General features: G+C 35.1%; 1 protein-coding gene across 3 annotated transcripts in view; it reads right to left on the minus strand.

Annotated features, from left to right (window-relative positions):
• Csmd3 (CUB and Sushi multiple domains 3) overlaps nucleotides 1-22,021 on the minus strand; it is a 1,137,155-nt gene that overhangs the window by 76,200 nt on the left and 1,038,934 nt on the right. For all 3 annotated transcript variants that reach the window (XM_036207646.1, XM_036207645.1, XM_036207647.1), the window contains 7 exons: nucleotides 17,397-17,477; nucleotides 16,503-16,616; nucleotides 12,391-12,579; nucleotides 11,878-12,024; nucleotides 8,470-8,658; nucleotides 1,621-1,806; nucleotides 865-1,059 (listed from right to left, as the gene is read on the minus strand). In XM_036207646.1, the coding sequence (XP_036063539.1) occupies nucleotides 865-1,059; nucleotides 1,621-1,806; nucleotides 8,470-8,658; nucleotides 11,878-12,024; nucleotides 12,391-12,579; nucleotides 16,503-16,616; nucleotides 17,397-17,477 (1,101 nt within the window). The remainder of the gene's footprint in view (nucleotides 1-864; nucleotides 1,060-1,620; nucleotides 1,807-8,469; nucleotides 8,659-11,877; nucleotides 12,025-12,390; nucleotides 12,580-16,502; nucleotides 16,617-17,396; nucleotides 17,478-22,021) is intronic.

Consider the following 22,021-nt stretch of genomic DNA (forward strand, 5'->3'; position numbering starts at 1 on the left):
TTTTGGATTCCGGTTAAAAGGATGGTTTAATCTGTTGTGTATTCTGGGATAAAATAAAAATAGGCAAAAGAAGTTGGGAAGAATTTCAACTGACTATCCTCTGTTTACTTAGGTATCTTTTATTAGACCCTGACCACATAGTCATACATATATACAAATGAACCTATGATTTTCAGTTTGATTAAATAATATTTTTAGGTTCATGTGAGTCTGGATCTAGCTGGTATTTCAAACATGCAATAATATTAAATCATCTCAACAGCTTTACAAGATAAATATTATGTTTTTCTTATTCAAGAAATTCAGAATTAGAAAGAATAAACATCATATAGCACTGTTAATTAAATTAGATGTTTTTAGATTACCTGAGCTAAAGACCATTTCTGCATTTACAGATTCTGTGGCTTGTTTAAAAGGATTAATTCATCATTTAGTTTCATTTTTAAAAGAATAAATTCAATACATATAAAAAACTAAAAACACTTCCCAACAGCTATTAAGTACACTATGAATATGATTACAATATAGCTGCTATAATGAGTATTTCAGCCATATCTATAAGTTATTCAAAATATTTAGTAAATATAATGAGTAAGTCTTAAAGTGTAGTAAGAATAAATTTATTAATGTCATTCTTTCACTAGTTATGATGGTTCACACTTGAGCCCAGGTACTGGGAAGGCTTATTTGAGCCCAGGACTCTGAGGGTCAGCTGGGCCACATGTGGATGCCTCATCTCAATGGACCACTCATAAATACGAAAGACTCAATCATTCAAAACATAAGCATTGATTGTGTTCTGAAAAAGAAGTAATTCAAGAAATTGAACCCCCATAATGATCTTCTAAAGCAAACTAGGCTTACTTTGGCAGTATGGTCTTTCAGTTCTCCAACTCCAAGTACCATTAGGAAGGCATTCAATAGAAGCAGGACCAAGTCCATGATAACCAGGGTCACAGCTGAAAACCACCTTTGTTTTGTATTCATAATGGGATCCATTCACAATTCTCCATCTTCCATGTTCCAAGGTAAAGGAATTGATGCTTGGACATGTGACAACTGCACAAAATGAAAGAATATAGATGCTAACAAGGCAAAAGTATTTACCTCATTACTTACAGATACCTAAAATATATTAGGTCCTTTATGTAGCCATTGCTTTAGTTCATTCTCTACTGTGCTCTACTAAACAACATTTGCTTATTTGTTCCACATTAATCATTAATTACTTCCATTTTCCCAGGAACTGTTGAAGGTTAGTTTATTGGAAATAAACTGAGCTTAGCTTATTGAAATAGAACATTACTAAGACAAACATTATACTTTTTAAAGAGCTCTATATACAGTTTATTAATAAATGCCATCTTATTAAGCAAGTTAAATGGTTACATAAAAATATAACACTGGATACCTATACATACTTTAGAATTTTGGAAAATGGGTAAAATGACTATTTCCTGTCCTTCAGTCCTTCATAGTACAAAAAAGATTATAAAATACTTTTATTTTAATCCTAGGACATTTCAGGGATTTGCTTTTAAAAGTTAACAGTATGTTCAGTTTCAAGTCATATAACATACAAATTGCACACTATTGACAAATTTCAATGAATGTGCATACCAACACAGCGAGGGGTCTTGTTATGATTACTCCATGTTCCATCTGATTGGCAGGTGGCTGTGGTGAGTTCCTTAGATGACAGTCTGTATCCATCATTGCAAAAGTAGGTAACTCGAGTTCCAACCAAGTAGTCTGTTGTAAGTATTCCCCCATTTGTTGGGGCTTTCGGAATCCCACAGGAAATTGCTAGAAAGACACACACACACAGGCACACGCATAATTATGGCAACAGAAAATGCAAAACAACTTCATGAAATCTGTAACTGTCAAACATGGAGAATTATGTGAGATTCTATCATGTTTCCAAAAAGAGATTCACTGTAGATCACAAAAGATGTTTTCTGATCTGTACAGTGTGGATAATTTATTTTAAACTGATAATAAGAATTTAAGTTGGTGACTCTGTATACTGTTCTTACTTTCTTTCCTGGCATCTCTCAGCTTTTCATCATCATATATCTTGATATTAGCATTCATAAAGAATATTTGGGAATGCAAGTCAGGTAAATAAATGGTGTGGCTAGTACTCACTGCACAGCACTGAATTAGATTGCCTAATTTGATAGTACTAGTCAATAATTACTAAGTATTATGTATGGGGACCAGAAATTCTCATTTTTATGTTGTCTATAAGTAAAACCAAAAAGTTAATTATACCCAAAAGCCTTTTCTTTGTCATGGGTACAATCACCATGTGTGATAGGCACTAATGATAATATAGTGAACATGGGACTTCTTTGATAAATAATAGGCCAGGATCTGCGTTCTTAAAACATAACTAGAATGTTTCTGAATTTAATTTTCGATGCTTAGTTTTAAACTATGATACATTTAATTCAGATGAGCACTAGGTTTTCTGTGCTATGCTGTCATAATTAATTATATATTTACATATATATTTCATTTTATATGCTTTCAAAATATTACATAGAATTTCTACATGCTAACCCTTGTCCATGTTTGCCCAACATTTATATAATCTGCATTTCCTAGATAATAAACAATTGCATTGTTACCCCAACTAATGTCTGACAGCATTTAAAACCATAAATGAAACAAAATTCATTAAATAGTATCAAAGACTTTGATTGACAATGGTGTCCTGACTACAAGATATGCTAGTACAATAATAGTACAAACCTCATGGGAGTAACCAACTAATGTATCATTTATGTAGAACTCACTCCACGAGTTGTAACTCCAACCCAAAACTGCTTGAATTACAAAGACCCTGAGATAGGACAGCCCAGGGACCTCATGTAAAGCCAAACATTATTGTTCTAAAAAGAAATTAAAAAGTAAAATAAAATAAAAAATACAGCACAACCATCATCAGAGACCTTCCTCCTTCAGTGGGGGGAACAAATATAGAGACCCACAGGTAGACATTAAGCAGGGAGAAACTTTGTAATACTGAGCCCAAAATGGAATGTTTCATCAAATCTCTTCCCTCATGGGTCAAGGAACCTTGAGGAAGAGGAAGACTGTTGAAAGATTGTAAGAACCAGAGGGGATAGAGGATACCAATTAAACAAGGCCCTCTAAATCAGTGTTATTATTCCTGAATGTGTGAAGGAGTTGGTCTCGCCTTCTTGGGCTTCTTCTTGGGCTCTTTTCCTACTTTTTTTGTTTTGTCCTATTCTGATATATTAATTTTTGCTTTATCTTATTTATTGTATTTTATTTTATTATTGTCCCTTAGAAGCTTGTTTTCTAATGAGAGAATGAAAAGGAGTGAAGAGCAATTGGAAGGGAAGTAGGGAAGAACTTAGATGGAAACCGTAATCAGGATATGTTATGTTTGGAAAATAGCTATTTTCAATGAAAGGGAAAAATAAGATTATTTGTACTTCTATAAGACGTATTAATGTATATGCATACATGTCACCTCAGTATGAAGTGGATTTAGCATGTACTATCTGTTATATCTACTTAGTGCATTACCTTAAAAATCAAAATGATTTTTAGATTCTGAACTAGGTTATATGTAAATAATTCTAGACTTACTTTTCTCAACATAGTAAAATATATCAAGTACAGAAAAATGTATTTCATTTAGTTATTATGAAGATCATTCCTGTTTATCTGTCTTTCAATTCAGAATAAACTTACTATTAATTTTGTAAAATCCATCATATATTTAATTCATATATTAATTCATGAATTAAATATATAAATGGAACATAATGGGTATAACTTAGTCAAGTCAATATAAACCATGTAAAACTGAACAGAAAAATCCACATTACAGAATAATTTGATCTATTGTGATTTCCTGACCTAAAAATCCTGAATAGAAGAATAACACCAAATCCAGAAATTACATAAGTAATTTCAAACAATTATGCTATTATCCTTTCCATAATTACAAAGTCTCTAACCTACTTCTGGCAAAGTAAATGGTCCCACGATATCTGTTTCATCAATATTTATATTTTCGCATTATCATGTGGAAAACTGTAATTTTTAATAAGCTCTCTTTCCCCAATACCCTTACCAAAGATCAGGTATTTACTGAGTACACACACACACACACACACACACACACACACACACACGCTCAGGAATACAAACACATATGAAAGTAAACATGCCATACATGAATACACATACATGCACAAGAACACAAACATGAACACAATTATTGAACCTAGGTGGTGGTAATATAAATGTAGTTAAAAATAGTGTAAATTCCTCATATGTCTAGAAAAACTAGCTGTCTTGTAGACCTGAAGTAAACCATGCTACTGTCAAATGGCTAAACAAATACCTTGTTCACAGGTAGCTCCATTTTAACTTCTGTGGCTGTTTGAATGAAAATGCCCCTCACATACTTGTGTTCTTAGCCCCTAGTTAACGAACTGTTTACAAAGATGAGAAGTGGAGTATTGGACGAGGTGCGTCTCTGAAGATAGGTTTGGGATTTCCAGTGCCTAGGCCAGGTCCAGTCTGTCTCTCTTTGCCTGCTTGTTCTCATTCTTGATTCACTGGTATTCGAGCCTACTTCTCCAGGACTCTGATGTATACCAAAGACTAGCTGAAATATCCAGCCTCATGGCCTGAAAAAACTACTTCATTATTAAACTTTCCATTGGAAGACAGCCTTTGTTGGACTAAATGGACCACAACCTCTAAGGCCATTGAAATAAATCCTCTCTAATGAATCCCACTCTACTAAAGCCAATGTGTAAATATGTAAAATTCTTAGTATTACACCAATACCATATTTTATTTTTATGTAACATATATATATATATATAAATTTCCTCTAAATGACTAATACAGCTTTCAAGCTCAAAAAAGACAAAGTTTGAATACAAATTTTTCAGGAGAATCATCTCTGAGAGGCTGTCATGATTACTTCTCTACAGAATGCCAGGAAAACAGAATTTATAAAGGGGCTGAAAGGGTGATGTGCTGCAGCCTGGAGCTCATGAAGGTTCTGCCCCGAAATGTGCTGTCCAGATACACAGTACAATCATCCCAACTCTGAGCAACAACAAGATATCCAATATGAAGAATGGCTAATTTTCTTGATTCAGCCACTGGGAAGTCTTCCATGGTCTGGACTATTTCTGGTGGCCATGTTGCCTTGTGTCTATGGTCCCTGTTGCTGCTATGGGCCGTGTGGATGCCTGGCATCCCTATTGCTCCCAGAGGTCAAGCTGGTGTCAGTGATTCTAGGCCATGTTGATAGCCATGGTTTGTGTTGCCATTGGAGATCATGTTGATGGCCTTGATCAGGCCTGCCACCAGGAAGCTCAAGCTGCTGTGTGGAAGTCCTTGATCCACAATGTCGCTGGCTGTTACTGCCAGAGGAGGTTCATTGGCAGTGTATTGATAACAGCAGACTCATAATTGGGAATGAGAGACATGGAAAGCTTCTGTGGCAACCTCTCAATACCCCCCTACACCCACCAAATCAACAAATTTATAAAGAAATAAAGAAAAACCAAAGAACCCATCCAGACAGGAATCCACTGAGGAGAGTCCTTATGATAAAGATGCTGAAGTGTTGCTGTTTCCACCTGACGGCTTCTGATAGGGCCAGGAGCTGGGAATGATTCAGTTATCTTTTTCTTTCCATTTAGAATGCTTTTTTATATAAATAACATGTAATTGGTAGCATATGAGAACCATATCAACGTACTTGATGACATTTACTAGGCAAAGCTTCTAAATTTTAGTATTTTTAATTGTTTTCCATCTTTACATATATATTTTGTATCACTAAACTAAAAATGTCAGAAGCCTTAACTTATAAGTGTTTTTCACTTTAACCCATTTGGAATGAATTGGAGCTCGACAGATCCCTATTAGAAAAGGGGCCCTGATAGTATTAAAATAAATAAATAATAGATAGATAGATAGATAGATAGATAGATAGATCAGAAAAATCCGTCAGACCATTGTCTTGAGTCAGGAGAGGAAGAACAAAGGTGTAAATGTGCATCTTTATTAAATATCTGTGGCCCCTACCCCTGCCTGTCTGCCTATCAGGGACTCAGCTATCTTTAAGGGGCTGGTCACTAGAAGCTTAATCATGCTCTGATGAGTACATCGACAACACAAACTGGCCTTGGAATATATTCTTTTCCTTTTCGGGGAGGGAACAAGTACGGAAGAGTGGAGGACCTGGAGAATGGGATGTGAGTGTCATCGTGGTTCACTGTACGAAATTCCCAAATCATAAGTAAAAAATATTATATTACTCCATGAACAGCTCTTCCCAGTAACCTAGTTACCAATACTCAAACACATAGGTCAAACATACAACAGGTATATTTTTACAAAATAATCTTTTTGAACGTTTTGATGAAAACAAGAGATCAATTTTGTGAGAAAGTTGTTTTGAACTACAAATATTGTATAATTTTACAAATGCCTTTTTTTCAACTATACTTCAACTTGGTTATTATAATAGAAAACTAGAAATAAAAATGATAACAAAGTAATGTGATACATCATGTTAAATGTGATATTATATACCTAAAACTAGTTAAATTATAGCATTGACTTTAGGAAGTAATTGCAAAATTTCAAAAAGTTTGGGATTTTTTTTCTTTTAATATAAATCCAGTGGTTTGGAGATATGATCAGAGTTCCAGATTGCCATGACCATGAGGCTTGCAATCACCTGAAACTACTCCAGCTCTAGCATCCTAAGCTAACAGTATCTACAAACACCTACACTCACGTGCAGATATTCACACACACACACACACACACACACACACACACACACACACAGGCACACACAGGCACACAGGCATACACAATTATACCTAGTGACAAACAAAACTTGTGCTTACATAAAGATTACATGAATGCATACATACATAAAAAACATATAGACATAAAAAATCTTCTTGTTACTACAAAATGAAGTTCAAATATCAAAAGATTTTAATGTTCATTCCAAGTGTATATAATTTGGGGCCATTTTCATATAATTTTACTTCCTACTATTATAACATGATATCAACTATTTCTTTTCAATGAATCTTAAATAAAAATAGTGTACTAATAAATTACACATATGCTTACTATTCATTGGTCAAAGGCAAGTGGACACATTGAAGTACACTAAACTATACCTCATTTGCATGATGTCACTGGGTCACCTGTTAACCTGCTAGAGAAATGATGTTACTAGGAAAACTAACAGGTTACTGCTTTCAACACTAAAAAAGGAATAATTACTTCACGTCATGTATCTTTACATATGCCTATGGGAGCTAATTTCATAGAGATCTGCCGCCTCTGTCTCTCGAGTGCTAAGATTAAAGGTGTGTGCAGCCATCGCCCAGCTGATTTTATATTTTCATTGAACAATTCTACAGTTGATTTTTCTACAAGCTCTCTCTCAAATTAGATGATAGTGACAACCCATTATTTATTCATTGAAAGTGTTCTGCCATTTTAAAATTAGAGCATTCAGTGTTGCTACAGAGACCTTTATATTATATGCATATGTAATTTATAATGCATGTACATTACGCATATGTGTATGCATTTGCATATATAAATGTGTGTGCATGAATATATTCATTTATAATGCATTTTAAGTCAAGTGGTGGTGGTACATGCCTTCAGTCTCAAGAATTGTAAGGCGGAGGCAGGCAGAGCGCAGAGTTCAAGGCAAGCCTGGTCTCCAGAGGGTGTTCCAAGGCAGCAGAACTACACAGAGAAACCCAGTCTCAGGTGGGTGGGGGTTAAGTTGCATGCCATGATTTTGTATAATTTACTAGTTTACTTTGGCTTGATTTTACTACCTAACTCAAACACTCCAATGCCTTTTTATATGACATCCTCATCAAAAGTCATTTTCTGATTAACAAGTTTGTCTATTTGTTATCACAAGATCCGATTATTATAGAGTGTTTCTTAAGAATTACAAATGAGAATAAGGAATATATTCTTGCTGATTCAGAAAAAAAACTACAGAGGAGGAAAATAGACAGATATTAGCTAGATTCTTTCTCATAAATTTGTTTCTTCGAGAGCAAAAATCTGTGATGTTCGTTCTTATTAATCTTAGTATTATCTTCATATACACTAATTCCATCTATTTTTTCACTATAAAGTAATTGATGTAGTAAGTTTGTGGAAAAAATACATATTTAATTAAAAACTTGTGTCACAATAATCATATAGCATCAAAGAAAATTATCAAACTTCATGGCCATCAAAGTCAATTTTGTGTCTTTGTGATTCTTTTCCAGAAATGCCTCCATGATGTGCTTCTAAATATGTATGTTTGATAACGTCTATTTTGTGCTTAACATAGAAAGGATAAGGTCAGTGTTTTATTAATTTTTGTTTCTTTTTTGGGATAAGATACTTTACCTTGGCAGGCAGGGACAGGTGCATCCCATGAATGATACCCATAGGTGGACTTTCTGCACACGGCACTGCTTTTCCCAACGAGTCGGAACCCTCGATCACAGGCCCACCGAACCACACTGTTCAGCTGTCCCCCTGTCTGACTGATGATGTAGCCATGAGGTGGGGATTCTGGTGTGCTGCAGTAAAAGGCTTTTCAAAGGAAAAAATAAATAGTGCTTAATTAGCAATTAGAAGTTCTCTGTCAACAAAGTTTACAAACAACTATGGAATTAGTGCTTACTTAAGAATAAGTTAGTTGTTACTTTATTTCAATGAACATTATACATTTAAACCACCTACTTAAAAGTGGTTTAAATATATAACGGTCATTGAAATAAAATAACAACTGACTTTAAAATGTCTACTTAAGCAGGGTGGTGGTGGCACATTCCTTTAATACCAGCAGTCAGGAGGCAGAGCCAGGCGGATCTCTGTGAGTTTGAGGCCAGCCTGGGCTACAGAGTGAGTTCCAGGAAAGGCGCAAAGCTACACAGAGAAACCCTATCTCAAAAAAAAACAAGAAAAAAAAATGGCTTATGGGATGATTGACTATCCCTAGAATCTTTCGTAATTTTGACTGTCATCTAACATGTCTTCTGCTTTTAAATGCTTTCTGTCACCTGTGGATGTCCAAAAGCTCTGCAATATATCGTCTAAATCAACAAACTGAATTACCTGCCATCTGATGGGCCTAAATGTCACAGTTTGGGAGTAAAATAGTAGAGCTTGTTGTATACATGTCATCGTGAAGCTGTCTCTAGAGACATGTATCATAGTGGGGCATGATTATCATTTGGACGGGTGTTAAAATAGACCTTCCTACTTCATGATCATCTTTGAGACTCTATTACAGTTTCCTTCTAATGGAGTACTTATAGAATTATAAAAATCGCCAATAAAATATAACTTTGCTTTTTCCTGAAGTCAGAAATGACAAAAGATAATATCTAGTATACTATGTATATATACTTTGGAGACTATTCAGTTTGTCATGTTATGGTTAATTTTTGAAATATTTTCATCATCTGAGACCATAGAAAGTAGAAAATAAATAGTAATGATTAAGTTGATTTTAGAATATATATGTCACAAACTTTCACTTCTAGCAGGGGAAAAAGTATATCTTTAACATATCAAATATTTCTTGGTAGCTAAAAATGGTGTTTTTCTTTATACCTATATCAAAATTTGCCACAGATATTAATAAAAATAAAAGCTGATTTATATCATAATCAATTTAATACTTTTAATTGTTTTGTTTTACAATTCTCCTTTAATTTGTGACAATTATGTAAAACAAAATTTAATGTGACAAAATTCAAATATTTTTTAGTATAAGAGTAATAAAATAAAATTGACATATTTTATATGGTTAAAACACTGATTAAATGCAATCTTAAGAGTATCTCAGCAAGATGGTGGTGGTGCACGCCTTTAATCTCAGCACTTGGGAGGCAGAGGCAGACGGATCTCTGTGAATTCGAGGCCAGCCTGGGCTACAGAGTGAGTTCCAGGAAAGGCTCCAAAGCTACACAGAGAAATCCTGTCACACACACACAAAAAAAGAGTATCTCAAACATATATTTAATTTTAATATTGTTCTTTTTTCTTCAAATTTACTAGGCTACATATTTTGTAAGCATATTAACATTATTATTTAATTATAATTATTAACTCATTCTTTTTCAAATGAAAGTAACTAGGCAAGATTATTTTATCTGCACGTTATATGGAGAGATATGTACTATATTTATTGATGTGTAAAATTATAATTAACTGAAATTCATAAAAATGAGGGAGTATATAGTCTATCAATGAAATGTATTATTTGTTGATGATTCAGAAATATTAAAACTATTTATAAAGCATTTAAAGTTGAAGCAATTCGTAGTGATCAGCATCCTGTGATGCACAATTTCAACACTGAAGAAAGACATGTGCAGTTGATTCCAGACTATTCTTCTAGCCAAGATTCAGCCTTTTTTACCATCTAGGATTATAGTAAAGAAAAAAAATGCATCCCTCCTATAATAGAGAACAGTTTTTATTCAAACACCTCCAAAAATAATTACTGTGTCAAAAATAGTATGCTTTCTTATAAAAAAAAGGAAAGAACATAAAAAGTAATGTCATCATGGCATGAAAAATATATCCTGAGGCCACAACTTTCTAATTGTTATTCAGTTCAAAGGAACAATAGTAAAAGCATTTTTTGTTGTGGTTTTTAAGTGTCTTCAAATTTTTGTCTTTCAAAATAAGAGATTTTTATTGACTATTACAAAATGTAATTACTAAAATCACATCATTGTTTCTGCTTAAACTAATTTAATCTTAAGTAGTTATTTAAAAGGTCATATGATATGTTGATAAGACTATGACAATTTTCTGACAGTTAAAGAAAACAAATCTATTGAAAAAATTAAATGAAACAATCAGTTTAATTAACCTAAGTTGTAAATACCTTATGAACTTTTTTTCCAACAGAATATCTTTACTGATTATTGGGAATTTCATACAATGTACCCCAATCACACCTGCTTCCCTTTCCTCCCAGGTCCACCTTCCCATCTTTGTGCCCTCCCCAAAAAGAAAAGAAAATATACAAGGTTGAATTTGTTTTGCCCCTATACTCAAAATCCCAGTGGCCAGCCTCTTCAAGATAACCGAGACCTTTCCCACCTAGCCCTCCACAAGAAGCCTTTAATGTGGTAGATAATTAATGAAAGGAGAAGGTAAAATTATTTCATCACAGAATCAAATTGAGGTACAGAAAGAGTACCCTAAATTATTCAAAAAGCAACAATGGAGAGTCTGTAATTCTTATTAACATTGAACTAAATATAATCTAGATTCCTCTGTTTGTTTATATTATTTTCTGTATATAAGTGTTTGTCTGCATGCATGTATATGCACTAAATGCATGCCTGTTGCAAGCTGAGATCAATAGAGAGTGTCAGATCTCCTGTAAGTGGAGATACAGAAAGTTGTGAGCCATCTTGTGAAAAGAATACAAATACTCAGATACTTGAAAGATCAGTACATGCTCTTAATTGCTGAGCCTGTTTTAAATTTATTTATTTTAATTTAATGAGTACTGGTGTTTTGCCTGAAGTATGTCTGCATATATATCTGGGTGAGCATTTCAGATTTCCTGGAATTGGAGTTATAGGCAGTTGTAAGCTGCCATGTGGATGCCAGGAATTGAACCTGAGTCTTCTGGAAACCAGTGCTCATAACTGCTGAGTCATCTTTCCAACCAACCAACCTCCCCCCACACTGAGCCTTTCTTAATCCCCATTTTAACTCTTTACTAACAATTTCAACAGTGACAAAGGTGATATAGTTGCAAAAATTCTAAACATCACATACCAATGTATCTTATCCTGAAGCCTTTCTTGTTATTGCCATGATCTGCGGACCATTGAAGAAATACTTCATGACCATTGCTTGTTACATTAAAAGCAGCTGAATAATCTCCACTGAGGGAAATAAGCACTGGACTCTGAATATTTGGTCCTTTAGAGAGAAAATAATATAATATAGATATAAATAAATAATTATATTCCTGTTTATTTCCTGTGTTTATATGCTTAAAATAGTATGAAATATTGAAGTGCTTTAAAACCCAATGTACCTTATCAATAAGGGAAAGCTAATACAAAATAATTTTACTAAGCATTTTAATAGTTTCTTTAAACTGTAATTCATAAAAATTATCAAGCTAACTACAAACAATCTTCATACTAAATAGAGTCCATTTAATTAAAATATATCTATAAGACAAAAGTGATATAAGCAATTGTTTGTACTGAACATTCATATGTACAGCTAGAGTATTTGGACTAAATTTATGAATATCCAGTAAATATAACCCATGGTTACCATCATACACCTGAAGAACATCAAATTCCTTTTCTGTCTGGAAAAATTCTACAAACATGCTGATATTATAGCCCTTTTCCACAGAGATGCTCCATGCACACATTTGCAGATTTGGGTAACTGTCAGGGTAGCCAGGACTCAATATGACTCCTGTAGAATCCAGTCGAAATTCATTGGCAGGACATAGCACTGGGGAAGAAAGCATCATTAAAAGGATTTTAAAATAGAAACAAAGACTGTATTCTTAATACCAAATGCTTGCTTTATGCTCATTAAGCACAAAGAAGACAATAGCTAGAATTTGTGTTAAACAACATTTTTATTGAGCTACTTAAAATATGATGTGAAGGCCTAAAAATTTATATTTGTTTCTCCTCTCCATTACATTGAAAATGCTTTCTTTGTGAGAAACATACAATTAAATAAAAGATAATGCATTCATTTCCTTTTGCTTCTTCACATTTCCCTAATTATTTCTGTATTCTTGTATCTTTCCTTCTGACTCTATCTACATGCCAGTCCCATACTTCATTCTCCTTACTTTCAACTCAATTTCTTCTCATTCTGAACTTCCACCTCACTCAGGTGCATGGTCCAGTAATATAAACCACTCTCTCAAGGCTTATTTCATGCACAGTTCTTTCTGGTCTCAGGAAAATGAGTAATCCATAAGGACTTTATACAGTTCCCGGTCACCAGTTATCCTGCAGCTCCTGGTGTTAGCTCTTACATGCTCACAAAAGCACAAATTCTTAAATCATATTGCTTCTACAATATAAGACATCCCAAGAATAACAAAACAATGTAGTTATGTTCTATTGCCCCCACCCAAAGACAACAAATTTTAATCTTGGGTCCATATCATTTGTATATTAGAACAAATAGTACAGATATCTATTTCAATTTAGGTTTCAAAATAGAGAATAACTGAATGATTAGGCCTCTCTTTCTCCAAAGATGTCATTTTTAAAAATTAAGTAAAAGAATGTAGAGTTTTTAGTTTAGACTTGTTTATTATGAATCATATTGTGCATAAATATGATAAATAAGCCCAAACATATTAAACAGGATTAAAGCTAGCATAAACCAAAACTTTCTATTAAAATGAAGGATATGACTATAACAAAACTTCAAGTATATAACACTGTTAAATGTTTTAACTTTAGGTTGTACCACAGTTTCAGTATTTTAACTGAGGACACTTTAGTGATCAAGAGAACAGTGGAATGCAGAATTTTTAAGATTTTGATAGATTGGAAATAAATCACGTACCATTTCCTAATTCAACTAGCATGCATAAATTTCTATAATTTGGTATTAAAACTCATCAAATATAATTAGGTCATGACCTTAACAATTTCTTTAAATGAACTATACTTGAAAACATCCAATATAATGGATATAATTTACTAAAATAAACAAGTTACATAGTCATAATTTTTAGAGTATAGTTTAATATTTTAGGCAACTTAATATTTTTGAGTAAATTCTACAAGAATTGAAAAAATCATGAATTGCAGGGATGTAAAACTACTCTTTAACTGTGGAAAACTTGAAATATTTGAAAAGAAAATGAGCCAGAACTAATTTTCAGATTTTTGAAAGTGGCTATAAAGTTTAGTGATAAACATACTATTGTTAGGTCTAAGTGGGCCCTAGAGTTGAATAGGAAAGTAATACTGCTTCTTTTGGAAAAATGAAAATAATAAGTTATAATTAAATGAAAACAGTGTAGATGTGTTCTAGAAATTTTAAGAGGAATGAGCACTTTAGTAAGTTTGCAAAACTTAACTTAAACAAAACTGGTAAGTCAGTTTTTTGCATTAATACCTTACCAACTAATGTATTCATAAAGAAACTCCATAGACTTATTCTAAGGGATGACCTATTAATTTTTAATGACCCTCTCAAGTGTTCTGTGACTAGGAATTGAATTTATTTTGCATTTTCTACAGCTTATAGAATAAGATATGTAGTAATTAATCTAAAGAAAGTTCCAGTTTTAGAACTGAGACATTGAAAACATGGGAAAAGATGGACTGTGAAAAACAAAGGTTGTCCAGATTAGTTTGTTTATTTTCATCTAAGAATTACTGAATTGTGATCCAAACACAGAAACTCTCTTTACAAGAGTCTAAAACTTATCTGTTTTGATGTAGGAAAACAATCATGCTATGGCTCTGTCTCCTCACATCTTTTATGCCTGCTGAAGTATTTCCCCATGCACTATCTCCAGAGAGGAAGAAACCCTAACTTTTCCATTGGTTTTTAATCTGTTCGTGAATATGCAGCCTATATAATCCTAAATGGTTGCAGAAAAGTTTTCCATGGAGGAAAGTGTTGAATGAATGACATCTACATTGTGGATATAAGTTAGACAACAGAATGAATACTCAACAAACATTAAGAGGTTCCAGCAGCCTTGACTGAGATCATAAGGCATTGTCACAGGGTGACAAGTTCATCCCTGCTTTTCTTTCTGCTACATTAAGAGACTCCTCTGAAGATCCTACATCATTTCATAATGATTCCAATTAGGTAGAAAAGCAACACTTGGGAGGCAGAGGCAATTGGAGCTCTGTGAGTTCGAGGCCAGCCTGGTCTGCAGAGCTAGTCCAGGACAGGCTCCAAAGCTACAGAGAAACACTGTCTCAGAAAAAAAAAAAAAAAAAAAAAAAGAAAGAAAGAAAGAAAAAGAAAATGCTAATTCCTATATATTGCGTGATTAGAACAATAATGTGTTACTGTTATTTTGAGGGAGTCTCAATTTGTAATGTAGACTAGCTTCTACTTCAGTATATAGCCTAGGTTGGCTTATAAATTCTGGGTAATCCTCTTGAGTCAGCCTTCAATGTGTTGTGCTGGGACTGGCGGGTAAGAGAGATTTGTCCTGACTGGGCCAGGCAGGAAAACTCTAACTACAGTGTTGAGAATGCAGATATGAGTCACATTGGACTCATTATTTTTGTTTTAGGTTTTCTGTCAGCAATTATTATACTACTCAGAAAACAGGTTTCCATATGTCAGAAAAAATTCAGTAAAGGAAGTAATCCAAGAAGCTCTAATGTGGCATAACAAAATAGTTTACTTTTGTTCAAATTGGCCACCATTTATACTCAGGTATTATGAGTTAGATTTATGGCCGGCACAAATGAACTGTAAATGATATTTGAACATCTTAATTTTATTAGTCTTTCAAATTCCTACCTTAGCTGTCTTGGTAACATAGTAAATCCCTTTAAATCCCTGTCCACTTCTTTTATATGTCTCTTTGCATGATCAACAGACAGCAGAAAATCCTTTCTCTGAGCTTTTTCTATGAAAACTTTCATTGCTCATTTTGAACTCAGGGTCACATATGTCTCCATCAAGCTGTATCTGACACAGAAATAGTTACTTATCATTATTCTATAGCTTCCTGATATGTGTTCTGTACATAGTGTTATGGTTAGTTGGAGGACTGCCATGGACTTACATAGTGATGCCAATACAGCAAAGTCCATTAAAGATTATTTGTTTTTTGTTTTGCTTTGGTTTTTTGTGTGTGTCTGTCTGGTGAATCCTAATCACCAGGGTAATATGGAGTAAATAAAGGATTATACAGCTAGATTAGAATTGTATTTTCCAAATAAAAAGAATTATCACCTCAGTCTTTATTTGGTGTTGTGTTTGGTTTGGTTTGGTTTGGTTGTATCCTTCTTCTTTACCCTTATTTCTACTTCATAGACCAAAAATACCTCACACAGTTTGAACTGACTTCAGGCTAATTAAAAATCTTTAAATCTCAGAAGAATACATTATTTTTAATTGGCACATCTGAGAAATAATTGAATTAAAAATATACCACATGGATTATACACCTCAGAATTGTATTATCAGGCAAGTATTCAATACTACAATGAGCTATATTTTTTTTGAAATTTTATCTTTCCTGCTTAAACACAAAATAAATGTTTAAGAAGTTAATAGCCACAAGTTAAATGTTGCAGTGTGTGTAATCCCAGCACTCAGGATGAAGAGGCAGGTAGAACTCGTGTCTGAGGCCATCCTGGACTATATAGCAAGACCTCTCAAAAAAAGTAAATTAGCAAATAACTGCAATGCATCTATACCTTGACAAACTGGAGGCGCACCATCCATCTGCAGTCGTTCTCCAAGTCTGCATGTCAGAATTGCATTTCCAACCAGTGTAAATCCTGGAAGACACTGATACCTGATAATATCACCTGTTAACAACAACAACAAAAAAAAAAAAAAAGAGGAGAACTTCAGACAAGCTACAAAGTTTAGCTGAATAGCTGTTTTCATTTTAGCAGCAGACGTATTTTCATTTACTCATTTTTAATCAGTGCAAAAATAGCATCAATTGTAAGCAGAGGTTACTCTTAAACACTGAAGAAGCAAGGCTTAATAGTGCTGATCAACCATGAAAGAAGGAAGGAGTAAGCTACTGATGAGGGATACCAGCTACATAGAAGCAGTTGCCACAAGGAATTAATTTTGTTGACATAAGTATGATCCTTCAGAACATGTGTAATTGTTAGAAGACTGCCATGCAATTGTTTATTACTAAGCTACCCAGGCATGGTTCATGGCATTTCTTCAAGATCACAACACATATCTAAAATGCCCTCGACAAATAGCTTTCATAGGGCCTGTTCACTGTTTCTAGTCTTCTTTTTTTTCTGGAGGGGGGGGGGCAGTGCTCTAGACAGGGTTTCTCTGTGTAGCTTTGCACCTTTGCTGGGACTCACTTGGTAGCCCAGGCTGGCCTCGAGCTCACAGAGATCCACCTGGTTCTTCCTCCCCCAAGTGCTGGGATTAAAGGTGTGTGCCACCACTGCCCGGCTCTAGTCTTCTTTTGATTGTTTTTTTTTTCTCCTACATAATCTTAACAAACTCTATCAACACATAGACTGCTGCAATTGTGCATGCTTTCTTTTTCTTTCTAAGAAAGGTAGTTCTGCTATGAGTGTATTCTTTGAAAGTGATTTTAAAGACTTTACCTATTTCAAATTCATCATCTTCTGTCAAAATTTCTGCATTAGGTACAGGTGGTGGAGGCTGACACACTCTTAGTTGGTAGGCTATAAAAATAAACAATATTTGTTTAGCCCTTTTGGAGAAACTCCATGTATACACAAACATATCAAAAATTATGCAAAATTTTTGAAACAATGAAATTTATTTTTATTTGTAAAGTTCCAATTACTCATTTAAAAACAAGACTACAATAGAGGAGAAAACAATTACTTCTTTAGTTGTTAGAATAGTTTTGTGTCACTGGGGTTATAGTCAGAGAGGCAACTGCCCTTGGGTCCCACCGCTGGACATAGGCCATCCCAGGAGGACCTGACCCAGTTTCCGGCCAATCGGAGGGCCCTGTGGGAAGGATCCCCGCCTCCAAGACTGCAAGGCAGACACTGCAGTCTTCACACCCTGCCCCCACACCCATTTGCCTGAGACCCCAGCCACTTCCTGAGACTCAGAGACCAACCCCCAGATCCCATCTGGACCAGAGGTGAGTCCCTGGGGTTATAGTCAGAAAGGCAACTGCCACTGGGTCCCAACGCTGGACACAGGGCATCCTGGGAAGAACTGCCTAACTTGGCTCCAGTTTCCAGCCAATTGGCGGGCCCTGTGGAAAGGATCCCCTTTTCCAAGACTGCAGGCAGACCCTGCAGTCTCCACACCCTGCCCCCACAACCATCTGCCAGAGACCCCAGCCACTTCCTGAGACTCAGAGACCAGCCCCCAGCTTCCATCCTGCCCTGCAACTCCCATCTGGAACAGAGACCAGAGGAACTCCCATCTGGACAAAAGGAGCTCCCATCTGGACAAAATAAGGAGACCCCAGGGACTTCCCAAGACTCAGAGTCCAGCCCCCCAGCTCCTATCAGGCCAGCATTCGAATCTAGAACAGCGCTCCCATCTGGCCCAGAGCTTCCATCAGGACCAGAGAGAGGCTCCCTAAATCTGTCAGCTCTCTCTGGACCAAATACACTGATAAGACCAAGAATGAACCCAAGAGGAGATAGGCAGACTTCAAGGCAGAAGTACATACAACAAAATAAAGAGCAATACAGCATCACCAGAACCTAGCCCTTCTCCAACAGCTAGACCTGAACATCACAGAAAGGAAGAAGAAGAAGAAATCAACCTTATAAGTAACATCATGAAGAGGCTAGAGCCTTATATAGAAGAAATAAAAAATAAAGTAGAGGAACAGACAAACAAAAAATGAGAAGAACACTACAAAAAACTAGAGGAAAGGACAATTAAAGCAGAAGAAAACAATAAGTCCTTGAAAGAAAATCATGAAAAAGCAAGGAAGACAGTCCAAGACCAGAAGAGGGAAATAGAAAAAATGAAGAAGACTCTAGCAGAAGGAACGCTGGAAATAGAAAATCTGAGTAAACAAACAGGAACTTCAGATGCAAGTATAACCAACAGAATGCAAGAGATGGAAGAGAGGATCTCTGGTGTTGAAGATACAGTAGAAGAAATAGATTCATCAGTCAAAGAAAACACTAAAATGACCCAAAATGTCCAAGAAATTTGGGACACCATGAAAAGACCAAACCTACGAATAATAGAGATAGAGGAAGGAGAAGAATACCAACTCAAAGGCACAGAAAATATATTTAACAAGATCATAGAAGAAAAGTTTTCCAACTTAAAGAAGGAAATGCCTATGAAGATACAGGAAGCCTATAGAACACCAAACAGACTAGACCCCCCCCCCCAAAAAAAAGTCCCCTCCATACATAATAATTAAACAACTAAACGTACAGAATAAAGAAATAATATTAAGGGCAGCAAAGGAAAAAGGCCAAGTGACTTATAAAGGCAAACCCATCAGAATAACACCAGATTTCTCAATGGAGACTTTGAAAGCCAGAAGGACCTGGACAGATATAATGCAGACACTAAGAGACCATGGATGCCAGCCTAGACTAGTATACCCAGCAAAATTTTCAATCATCATAGAAGGAGTAAACAAGTCCTTCTAAGACAAAACCAGATTGAAACAATACTTCTCCACAAACACAGCCCTACAGAAAGCACTAGAAGGAAAATTCCAACCTAAGGAAGGCAAATACACCCATGAAAACACAGGCAATAGATAACACCACAGCAGTAAACCCCAAAGAAGAGAAGTACACACACACTACCACCAAAAAGTAAAAATAATAACAGGAATGAACAATCACTGGTCATTAATATCCCTTAATATCAATGGACTTAATTCACCTATAAAAAGACACAGACTAACAGAATGGATATTAAAACAGGACCCATCTTTCTGCTGCATACATGAAACACACCTCAAATTCAAAGACAGACACCTCCTAAGAATAAAAGTCTGGGAAAAGACTTTCCAATCAAATGGTGTTAAGAAGCAAGCTGGTATAGCCATCCTAATATCCAGCAAAATAGACTTCAAACTAAAAATCAATCAAAATAGATGAAGGACATTACATACTCATCCCTGAAAAGATCCGTCAAGATGAAGTCTAAATTCTGAACATTTATGCCCCAAACACAAGGGCACCCACATATGTAAAAGAAACATTACTAAAGCTTAAATCACATATAAAACCCCACACATTAATAGTGGGAGACTTCAACACCCCACTTTCACCTCTGCACAGATCGGCCAAATTGAAACTTAACAGAGACATAATGGTCTTAACTGATGTTATGGCTCAAATGGACTTAATCAATATCTACGGAACATTCCACACAAACAAAAAAGAATATACCTTCTTCTCAGCACCCCATGGAACCTTCTCTAAAATCGACCACATCTTGGCCACAAAGCAAATCTCAACAGATACAAAACAATTGGAATAACTTCCTGTGTTCTATCAGACCACCATAGTTTAAAGTTAGATTTCAACATCAGAAAAAACTCAGAAATCCTACAATCTCAAGGAAACTGAATAATGCTCAACTGAATCACCAATGGGTTAAGGAAGAAATAAAGAAAGAAATTAAAGACTTCCTAGAGATCAATGAAAATGAATACACCACATACCCAAACTTATGGGATACTATGAAAGCAGTGCTAAGAGGGAAATTCATAGCACTGAATGCCCACATAAAGAAGCTGGAGAAATCTCACGCTAGTGACTGGACAGCACACCTGAAAGCTCTTGAACAGGAAGAAGCAAAGTTTCCCAGGAGGAACAGATGCCAGGAAATTATCAAATTGAGAGCTGAAATCAATAAAATAGAAATAAAGAGAACAATACAAAGGATTAATGAAACAAAGAGTTGGTTCTTTGAGAAGATCAACAAGATAGACAAGCCCTTATCCAAACTAACCAAAAGACACAGAGAGAGCATCCAAATTAACAAAATCAGAAATGAAAAGGGGTACATAGCAACAGACAATGAGGAAATCCAGAAAATCATTAGGTCATACTTCAAAAACCTCTACTCCACAAAACTGGAAAAGCTAAAAGAAATGGATAATTTTCTGGATAGGTACCACATACCTAAGTTAAATCAAGACCAGATAAACCATTTAAATAGTCCAACAACCCCTAAGGAAATAGAAAAAGTCATTAAAAGTCTCCCAACCAAAAAAAGCCCTGGACCAGATGGTTTCACTGCAGAATTCTACCAGATCTTCACAGAAGACTTAAAACCAAAACTCTTTAAATTGTTTCACACAATAGAAGCAGAAGGTATATTACCAAACTCCTTCTATGATGCTACAATTACTCTGATTCCCAAACCAAAAAAAAGATGCAACAAAGAAAGAGAACTACAGACCGATCTCCCTCATGAACAGTGATGCAAAAATACTCAATAAAATTCTGGACAACAGACTCCAAGAACACATCAAAACAATTATCTACCATGATCAAGTAGGCTTCATCCCAGGGATGCAAGGGTGGTTCAACATACAAACATCCATCAGTGTAAACATACTCACCATATAAACAAACTCAAAGAAAAAAACCACATGATCATCTCACTAGATGCAGAAAAGGCATTTGACATAATCCAAAACCCCTTCATGATAAAGGTCTTGCAGCAATCAGGAATACAGGGAGCATACCTAAACATAATAAAGGCAATCTACAGCAAGCCAACAGGCAACATCAAATTAAATGGAGAGAAACACAAAGCAATACCACTAAAGTCAGGAACAAGGCAAGGCTGTCCCCTCTCCCCATACTTATTCAATATAGTACTTGAAGTTCTAGCCAGAGCTATAAGACAACACAAAGAGATTAAGAGGATACAAATTGGAAAGGAAGAAGTCAAGCTCTCCCTATTTGCAGATGACATGATAGTATACATGAATGACCCTAAAAATTCAACCAAGGAACTGATACAGCTAATAAAAACCTTCAGCAACATAGCAGGACACAAGATCAACTCAAAAAAATCAGTAGCCCTCTTATATATAATAGACAAACAGGCTGAGAAGGAAATCAGAGATATATCACCCTTTACAATAGCCAGAAATGATATAAAATACCTTGGGGTTACTCTAACTAAGCATGTGAAGGACCTACATGACAAGAACTTTAAGTCCCTGAAAAAAGAAATTGAGGAAGATGTCAGAAAATGGAAAGATCTCCTATGCTCATGGATAGGCAGGATTAACATA

This window comes from Onychomys torridus, chromosome 16 (assembly GCF_903995425.1).
Source record: "Onychomys torridus chromosome 16, mOncTor1.1, whole genome shotgun sequence".
Lineage (NCBI taxonomy): Eukaryota > Metazoa > Chordata > Mammalia > Rodentia > Cricetidae > Onychomys > Onychomys torridus.